Genomic DNA, 9,695 nt, shown 5'->3' with positions numbered 1-9,695 from the left:
GACACGGTTATTGATGAAAGTAACTCTGGTGAACCATGGGTTCAAGGACTTATGGAAGGCGAGTATTCTGATTTAAGTGTTGAGGAACGCCTCAGTGCCGTTGTTGCTTTAATTGGCGTTGGGAATGAAGGAAACTCAATTCGCATTATTCTGGAGGTAATATTGTGTATTCTCTTGACTTAATGTATTTTTTATTATTATTATTTTCTGCTTTTGCATGTCTGTGATATGAAATGTGGGAGTTTTTCAGGAACGTTTGGAAGCCGCAAATGCTCTAAAGAAGCAAATGTGGGCAGAGGTACAACTTGATAAACGCCAAATGAAAGAGGAGTATGTGATGAAGATGCAGTATCCATCTTACATCAGTGACAATGCTGAACCAAATGTTCAAATTTCTTCTGTTGAGGGCAGGCAAGGCCCATTGCCTACTGTTGATGACAAAAATGGTTTGGTATCAACAAATCTTGTAGAACAGAAAGAGCACCTTCATGATGCACAGAATGACCCGAACTATCCTATTCATATGCCCTCCGAACGGAACCCACAAATACAAGAGGTCTCTACATGCACAGATAATCTTTCACTCCTGCAACCTGGATATGCTGCTGAAAGGTCACGGTTGCAGTTAAAAGCTTATATTGGTCATAAGGTAGAAGAGAGGTATGTATACTGGTCCTTGCCTCTTGGGCAAGATCGCAGACAGAACCGTTACTGGCAGTTATAACGTCTTCTTCTTGAAATGATCCTAGGTCTGGCAGGATTTTCGTTGAGTTACATCATGGCTGTTGGAGGCTTATTGATTCTGAAGAGGTAGTGTTATTATTTAGTTATGCATTGTTTTCTAAATTGTTGTTATGCTAGGTCTGAGCATATGTTATGCATATATTAGTGCCAATTGTTATACTCCTTGTTTTTGTGCCCCTTTTCTTCGGGTATAAAAAGGTTCTCGTGGTCTTACTTTTTATTAAAATTTCTTCAAGAGTTCCTACTTGGAAAGGAATGCATGCAGTAATTGGTGTTTACCCTTTGTTCTTTGAAATCCGCTGTTATATATGATGAATATAGTGTTCCACAATATCTGTTGTTTGTACCAATAGAAGTTTGGCAACACTGATACTGGGATGATTGTTAAAGCCTGATTAACATGCAGTCTTTTTATTCAATTGCAGGTAAAACCAACAAAAGCAGGGTCAAGTATTGGAGTTACAGTTGCAGATGGTGTTACTGATTCTCTTAGAAAAGCTAATGAAATAATTTCAGAGGTAATTATTCTTTCTCCTTCCTGTGTCTTTCTATATATTTTTTTGACTTCAACAATGAAACAAAATTCAAAATGGCAAGTTTTCTAAAAAAGTTGAACCAATTTGATTTCATCAGGTATGCCGAAATAAGTATTTAGTATCTGTGACCCATAAAAAATTTCATTATGTATATTAGAAAGTACCTCTCGTCTTATTATTCTCCCATTGTGCTTAGGTTTAGGCTTTGGCAATGAAATTTTCTATGTTGTTGCATTGGTAATTCGTCTAGTGAATGAATTAATGTGATATTACCATCAGTGGCTGCTTTGTTATGATTTCTCTATGTAATCCATTTGGACATGGGAATGGCTCTCCGTGGAAATGAAATAGTCTAGATTTGTTTTGATTATCTGGTGTTGATCCTTTTTCAGTTCTTCAGTATAGTAAATCTGTTTGTAATTATTTTTACAGGTGATTTACTCTGATGAGGATCGAAAGTTCGACAAAGATATTACTATTGGCCTACTTTGCAGTGAACTACTAAACCTTGCTGAGTACAATGTTCATATGGCTAAGCTGCTTGATGGGGGAAGGAATAGTACGTATAAGTAATATTGCTCTACACGAGTAATCCTTGAAGTAACATAACTAACTAGTTGGCATATAATGTGCTGAGGCTGCGACTGAGTTTGCCATTTCCCTTATTCGAACATTGTTGATCAATGATTCAAAAGTCATTTCCAAACTTCATAATTTCGTTGATGTGTTGGCTAAGGTTTGTGATTATTCATTTTGTTTGATATGGTGGCTAAAGCTTATTTCGTACATTTACTTTTACATTCACAATTGAGATGTGAAAGGGAAAATTATAGGGTATTTTTTTAATTTTTTATTTATGTTATGCAGTTGGAAGTGGTTAGCCCAGTAGGACCTCCGGATGGACACGGTGATGATGAGCATCACTGATTGCTGAGTCCAGTGTTTCTTCCGGAATAAGATCTGGATTCTGGTGAGATGATGAGATAGTGTTTAGTATATTCTCCAGCTTCAGAATTCAAAAAGCTTGTGTTTTGTTTGCTTTTGCTGAGTCTTTAGTTCTCATGGTTGTTGCCTTGGCGACATTCAATCTTTATATTTTCCCCCCGCTCTTTTGGATGCTAGACCTGGGTTGGTCATCTATTGGAATTACGGATTCTATCAGTTTTCTTCAATACAACACACATAATGGATGGCTACATTTATATTCAGTCATATTCTTTTTAATAACAGCCCAGCCTTTTATCAAACAAGGAGATTGATGGTCACCGTGGACTTAACTTTGTTTTGTTCTAATAGACGCCCTTCAAACTATTTCGCCTTTGAAATCATGCTTTTCATCGGTATTGAGATGGCAAAGGCATAATTGTTATTCACTGGCTTATTCACTTTCTCAGCTCTGATTGTTGGAAATAGTGAAATTTTTAATATTTTCAATTTTACCCTGAGGTCATACTAATTCATTTGAGCATTTTCAATTCTTGATTTACTTGGGACCATTTTGATACAAACCTTGTGGAGAATTCACTTTTGAAAACTGGTTTGCAGAAGGAAGTATGTCCAAAAACTTATATTCACATGGCTAAAGTTCATTGGATGATTTTATGATGATATTATATTATATTTTAGTTCAGTTTATTTTATTGTATTCTAGTTATGTGTTTCGAATTTGAAACATGCATTGTGCCAGATGAGACTGATCATGAACTAGAAAGTTGCAAACAATTTGGCTGAAAATTGAATAATGACACTGAGCGCACGCGAAGCTTGATTTTTGGCTAGACGTTTAGCAATGGCAACCATTATAGTAACTCCATCGAAGTTGGTCTTAGTTCAAGTTGAGGGAAAATTTAGCAATCATTTGGGTTTGTTGGTTTAGGAACTGAAATTGATTACATATTATGATTCTGAGTTTGGTTGGTTTTCAGTTTGTTGTGAAGGAGGAATTCACACAAATCTTTAATTGTGTTTAAATTATGAATTTAAATAGAAATTTGAAAAAAAAAAAAAAAAGTGAGGGGAACGGATATTTTTTTTTTCTTTCCATTTTTTCTCATTTTTCTTTTTCTTTTTCAAAATCATGGTCCAAACAAATCTTAAGAATTTTATTAAAATTTGTAATATTGTCTAATTTTTAATTGTCTCGTTAGAAATTGGATCTGAAGTTGGAGGGTTAACTAAATATTTTGTAGTAATCATTTCCTGTTGGAACATGTGTTTTTTGTAGGTTTCAGTGCTATTTGCAGAATGGTATAGAATATGTGAACTCCCCGGTGCATATGATGCAGCTTGTGCCCATTATGTCTTACAGTTTCAGCAAAGTGGATTGCTGAAAGGGGATGATTTGTCAGATTGGTTTTTTCGTTGTTTCACTGTAAATTTTCTTCTCTGAAGTTATGTCCACAGTATTATAGTCTGAGTTTTGAATTCCTCTTCCCTCCCTATTCTCTCTGTAAAAAATATATGTATTATTGATTGATTGATATCTTATTGATATTTGATTCTGTTACAATTGATTGATTATATAGATGTAGGTTAGGTGGTGGCAGGTGAGGAGTAGGTGAGTGTAGTAGGTGAGTGTGTGGTAGGTGATGGTAAATTCTAACAGCCCCCCGCAAACTCAAGGAGGATAGAAACTAACCAACTTGAGTTTGAAGAGAGGAACAAAACAAGAAAATACATAAAAATAAACAAGAAAATACATAAAAATAAAAAAGGATAGGAGACACTGTATGGTCGTGTCAGACCATTGGTGAAGATACTGAATGGTGGTGTCATAACGTTGTAGAGGACACTGGATGGCGGTGTCAGACCGATGTAGAAGACAGTTTATGGGGTCATGTCGGACCGTTGTAGAAGACAGGATAGTTGTTGTGACAGTTTACGGAGTCTTGCTGGACCCTTGGAGAAACTAACCGGAATCAATGTCGGGACAGTTTACAGAGTCTTGTCGGACCCATGAAGGAGCTAACCGGAATCAATGTCGGGACAGTTTACAGAGTCTTGTCGGACCCTTGTAGAAACTAACCGGAATCAATGTCGGGACAGTTTACAGAGTCTTGTCGGACCCTTGTAGAAACTAACCGGAATCTATGTCGGGACAATTTACAGAGTCTTGCCGGACCCTTAAAAAGTCGCACCCTCAAAAGGTGTGCCCAATTTTGTCAAAAGGCGTGCCCAATTCATCAAAAGGTGTGCCAGACATGATGGCGAGGCACGTGGGCGCCTTGGCTTGCGTGCCCGGTTGTCGGCAGGTGGCAAGAGGCGCGTGATGCGCGTGGCTGCCTTGGCTATTTAACCAAGGTTGATGCTGAGGCTGAGGCAGAGAAAAGCTGCGAAAAACCTCTGAAAAAAAAACTTCGTTGTGCTGAGAGAGAGTCTGAAAAACTCTTCGTTGTGCTGAGAGAGAGAGTCTGTAACACTCTGTTGCGAGAGATATTCTGTAACACTCTGTTGCCCAGAAAATGGCCTCGTCCTCGTCTTCCCGTGGACTGCTCACCCTCTTTCCCGACCTCAACGAGTCAACAAGAGAGAGAACTGGTGCGGTGGCACTGGAAACTCAACCAAGCGCCCCGGAGTTTGCTCCGTTGAACTTTTCGATGCGGTCGGTGGAGCAAAGAATGGCAGTGCAGTCGGATGTGGAGGCCAATCAGTATACTCTGAAGGCATGTGTGGAAAGCATGACGGCGGTCACAAACTTGTCGAACCGGCTGTAGAGTAGGACAAATGAGGTGCAGCATTTAAACTCCCAGCTGGCTCTGCTCCAACGCATGTATAAGGATGCGCGAGCAGAGATAAGCGTGCTAAGGGCAGAAAACAAGGAGCTGAAGCGGAAGGCCACCGTGATGTTCCGATTTGGAGGGCCGCCATATGCGGTAGTGGAGGAGTATGGGGGAGTGAACGTGCTCGGCGGCGTGGAAAACACGGAGGCAGCACCGTCAAGGGCTGCTCAGGACGGAGGCAAGAAGAAGAGACCGGCGGCAGAGTAGAGACGAAAAATCCCACTGTTCCAATTTGTGTTGGTTTTTTTTTTTTTTTTTTTTTTTTTTTTTTTTTTTTTTTGTAAAAGTGTGATCGGGGTTGATCCCCAATATGAATAAAATATGGGTGTTGTGCAAATATGAAAATTGGTTTGGTTTTTTTTTTTTTTTTTTTAATAATAATAATAATAATAATAATAATAATAATAATAATAATATAATAAGGTAGAGAGCATATGCGCTGATGAGAGGGGCATAGAAAAAATATAAAGATAGGTGATAAAGAAAAGAATAGTGGAGGATATGATTAAAGAGAGTCTGGTGGATGTTGTGGGATAATATTTTATAATAGCATTGGAAGCTGTGTGGTGTTGTGTTGGGTGTACTGATCAGAGTCCATTAAGGATTTCAATTATATCACCGTGGCTTATCTCCACGTTGGTTAAAGTTGGATGATTGTTCATGACCAACCCGTGGATCACCCAATTGAACAACAATAGGCGAAAGGTATAGCTTAACAAACATAGTCGGCTTGGATCCACCATCTTTATCCAAGCTAACAACTTGGTGTGTTGAGGTTGCTTCATCTTTTTCAAATGGTGAGAGAGAAGCGTCGCATGCGCCGCCGGAACGTCGCCGGAAGTACAACACACCTCTATTACTCCTCATGAGCACGTAGTCGTGGCTCATCGCGAGCAGCATCCCCGCGGCGGCGGCGTGGCCTGTCACGGCGGCGATCGTCGGCATCGGGAGGGAGATCAAGTCCGCCACCAACGGCCTGAATAAAACGACCATGTGATGGAGCCGATCACGGGCGGCGGAAGGGGAGCCGCCGGATTGGGCCCAGGTGAGGTCGAAACCGTTGGAGAAGAACTTGCCGTGAGCGGTGGTGATGAGAGCCGAGCCGTGAGTCGATTGCTCACGTGCTTTGCGCAGAGCCGATCGGAGCGAGCCGATGAGGGTCGGGTTCAGGCGATGCTCATCGTCGCCGGTGAGAGTCAAGAAGAAGATGTTGCCGCGCTTCTCTAACGTGCACATGGTGGTACAATGTTCCGTCGCTTTTTGGTTGGTGCGCAGTGTTATCAGAAGATAAAGAATTGGGATTTGGATATCCTGCGGCGAGCTCACATGAGACATCAGTTGAGTTGCTTGCTGCTATGGCTTCGATGGGTGGTGGGGACCGTCGGATCATGAATCACAGCTGATCTTTAGGTGATGAATGTATAGCAACATAGCGGACCTTGTTAGTGAAACAATTCAAGGTATGTGTAAGGTATGTGTTGAAAAACTCCCGCGGGCAGCGAAGGCAAGGTTGCCGGCCGGCTGCCCGCCGGAAAGAAAGGAGTATAGGCCTAAATCTTATAGCTCTGATACCATGTAAAAAATATATGTATTATTGATTGATTGATATCTTATTGATATTTGATTCTGTTACAATTGATTGATTATATAGATGTAGGTTAGGTGGTGGTAGGTGAGGAGTAGGTGAGTGTAGTAGGTGAGTGTGTGGTAGGTGATGGTAAATTCTAACACTCTTATTTTTTTACCTCCGGAACTTTCTGTGTCACATTGCCTATCTTCTGAGGTGATTAGTTCTGGCCCTCTGCAATCACCTCAACAAGTCCAGTCCCTCTCCTTCCTTGCCATTGATATCTATGCAAAACTTGTCTTGTCGATCATAAAGGTAGATATCTATTTCCCTTTGGATATATAATATGGTTTTCCTTTTCACGTTTATTATTCATGGCTTGACTTTTCATGTTGTAAATTGGTAGTTTTTCCCTGTAAATTGCTAGTTTAGATGAATTCAAATTCTTTTTTTCTTGGAATAACAGCCATCAAGCTGAGGTATTTGATTCAAAAGCAAGGGCAGAACTTCTTGACATAATTTTCAAGAAGGTATTAGTTCATATTATGTTTTAGGGCCTTGTTAATGTGTGTCCTAAGTGCACATATATTTGTATGATTTTGATTGTACAAGCATAGAATGTACAATCATTCTAACCTTCATAACATGTGCCTTTAACAAAATCCTATATTTTAAATTTTAATATATATATGCAGAACTACTTGCCTGTCCCTGTGTACATTCTTGTTCATGGCCATATGTGCATGTGTGCATAAAAAGTTTGTTTTTTACATAATAAGAAAGGCATGGCCGTATTAATAGGTGTTTTGAGGAAGGGATGGGGGCTGTTTAACTGCTTAGAGGGGTGTTTGACATGTTTTATGTTCGAATATGAAGTAGAGCAGATGTGATTTCCATTTTGGACTTTCTGAATAGTTTTATGGATTACTTTTATTAGTTTTCTAGAACTCCAGCCAAATGCTATTTTTATTATTAGTTTTATTGACCATTGATATGACTCTATGGATGGACCCTTTGGCCTTTAAAGATGGTCTTTTGTTTATGAGGGTAGGGGCAAAGATCTACTTGTTGAAGTTACGAATGATGAAAATGGAAGAGCTCTGCACCCTTTTCACGTTGGGGCCAAACTCCATGATTTCTCCCATTGTGCTTCCATATTCCATGAGTTTGGTACCATTGAGTCAGCCCTAAAGTTTGAATTTCAAAGGGTTCAGGGATCTTATATTTAAATATATATATATATATATATATATGTTTATTTTGGTACAAATCCAATAGGTGGTTGTCATGGAAAAAAAGGTTAAACAGGACGTCTACTGTGCATAAGTATTGGGTACAAATTCTTCAATTTATGTTTATTTTGGTAAATTTGATTACAGTTTGTTCTGATGTAAGCATGTAGGCTAGTGAAGACTAACAATGAACTCTCTCAATTTGAATTTAACTCATCCAAGCTTAAAATTTATGTTATAAGCATGAATATATTTTTGAGTTGGGGATAATTTTCTTGGTAGTAATTTGCCATCTCTTGTATAGTTGGATCCATCATTATAGCTCAACACTTCTTTTTCTGTTAATGTCTTTGCTAAAACATGATTTTTGGATATATTATTTTGTAATTAATGGTGATTGGATATTAAATTGAATGGGAAAGTGAATTAATGTTGCATTTTGAATGGGAGTTATTATTTCATATTAGTGTTATTTTTCAGTTTAATTATAGGTATTTTTTAGTTCAATCACATAAAATTAGCACAATTAAAAAAAGAGAGGCTATCATGGCATTTCTAAAAATGTCGCATATTATACCAACAATTTAATTTTTTTTGAAAAAAGAGATACGACGGCGTTTTAAAAACTTCGCTAAATAGCATGATGATGTCATATTATCATTAGTAGAACTTTTAGTGGCGTTTTTAGAAAATGTTGCCTATAGTCATATAGCGACGTTTTTGAAGCGTCATAAAGTTATAGCGACGGCCGCATCTTTGGCGTTTAATTAAACGTCACAAAAGAATGTGACAACGTTTTTGGGATTTATAGTGGCGTTTTTTAAACACTGCTAAAACCTCATTTCCAGCAACGTAATCAAATGAAACCAATTTATATTGAATCAAAATTATTCATAAAAATATTTGATTTTAATTAAATTTTATTTTTAATTTACAAGGATTATACTCCTATATAATTTTTTACTAGATTATATCAAATAGTAGACAAAAATTACATATATTCTCAATTAAAAATGAAACCTATATTAATTTTAAAATCTTATTTTACATATTATTTAAAAAGTTGGATGAATTACATAAGAGATTAAAAAATGTCATGTCATCTTTTAGTGAAAACAATATTAAAATGTGTAATTTTTTTTTTAAATGGATTATTCGTGTCAATTTCATGTTATACATGTTTGACATTAACTCGATCTATTTAGGTGTCGTTTGGTAACACTTTGTTTTCAGTTTTCTGTTTATATTTACAAAAATTTAAAAAACTCAAATAAAAACTTGTTTGATAAAATTTTTGATTTATAAATCAGTGGTCTCAGTTTATAAATTGGGCCAAAAAATGAAAACACAAAAAATGTGTTTTCATTTTGAGTTTTCAGTTTTTTTTTTTTTTTACTACCCAACACTAGCCACCACCTGTCACCATTTTCCACCACCGTCTTCCGCTACCACCACCCACCACCCACTCCCTACCACCACCACTACCTGCCACCACCACTCACCACCCGCCACCCACCCCTCGTCGTCGCCGCCACCACCACCCACCAGTCACCCACCACCCACCCCTCGTCGTCGCTGCCACCACCACCTACCACCTACCTGCCATCCACCCGCCACCACTGACCACCCGCCACTACCATCCCCGCCACCTACTTGCCACCACCACTCACCACTCACTTGCCACCACCATCTACAACCACCCATCACCACCACTACCATCACCCGCCACCCACCCACCACCACCTACCATCCACCACCACCCACTCGCTACCACTTACCACCCGCCACCGTCACCCACCTACCCACCACCACCACTACCACCTGCCACCTACTCGCC

General features: G+C 38.8%; 1 protein-coding gene across 11 annotated transcripts in view; it reads left to right on the top strand.

The window, feature by feature from the left end:
* Positions 1 to 21: 21 nt before the first annotated feature.
* LOC114304881 (homeobox-DDT domain protein RLT2) overlaps positions 22 to 9,695 on the top strand; it is a 30,485-nt gene continuing 20,811 nt past the window's right edge. For 9 of the 11 annotated variants that reach the window (XM_082905419.1, XM_082905422.1, XM_082905420.1 and 6 more), the window contains exons 1-6: positions 22 to 156; positions 251 to 660; positions 750 to 810; positions 1,170 to 1,262; positions 1,713 to 2,016; positions 2,148 to 2,250. In XM_082905419.1, the coding sequence (XP_082761545.1) occupies positions 52 to 156; positions 251 to 660; positions 750 to 810; positions 1,170 to 1,262; positions 1,713 to 1,853 (810 nt within the window). In that variant the 5' untranslated portion in view covers positions 22 to 51 and the 3' untranslated portion in view covers positions 1,854 to 2,016; positions 2,148 to 2,250. Of the gene's footprint in view, positions 157 to 250; positions 661 to 749; positions 811 to 1,150; positions 1,263 to 1,712; positions 2,017 to 2,147; positions 2,251 to 3,504; positions 3,790 to 9,695 lie in introns of those variants that run through there. The other 2 variants (XM_082905417.1, XM_082905423.1) reach the window with 2 other exon arrangements.

Source organism: Camellia sinensis, chromosome 14, assembly GCF_055761805.1.
Source record: "Camellia sinensis isolate YWXY chromosome 14, ASM5576180v1, whole genome shotgun sequence".
Lineage (NCBI taxonomy): Eukaryota > Viridiplantae > Streptophyta > Magnoliopsida > Ericales > Theaceae > Camellia > Camellia sinensis.
This window is presented reverse-complemented; position numbering and strand designations above follow the sequence as displayed.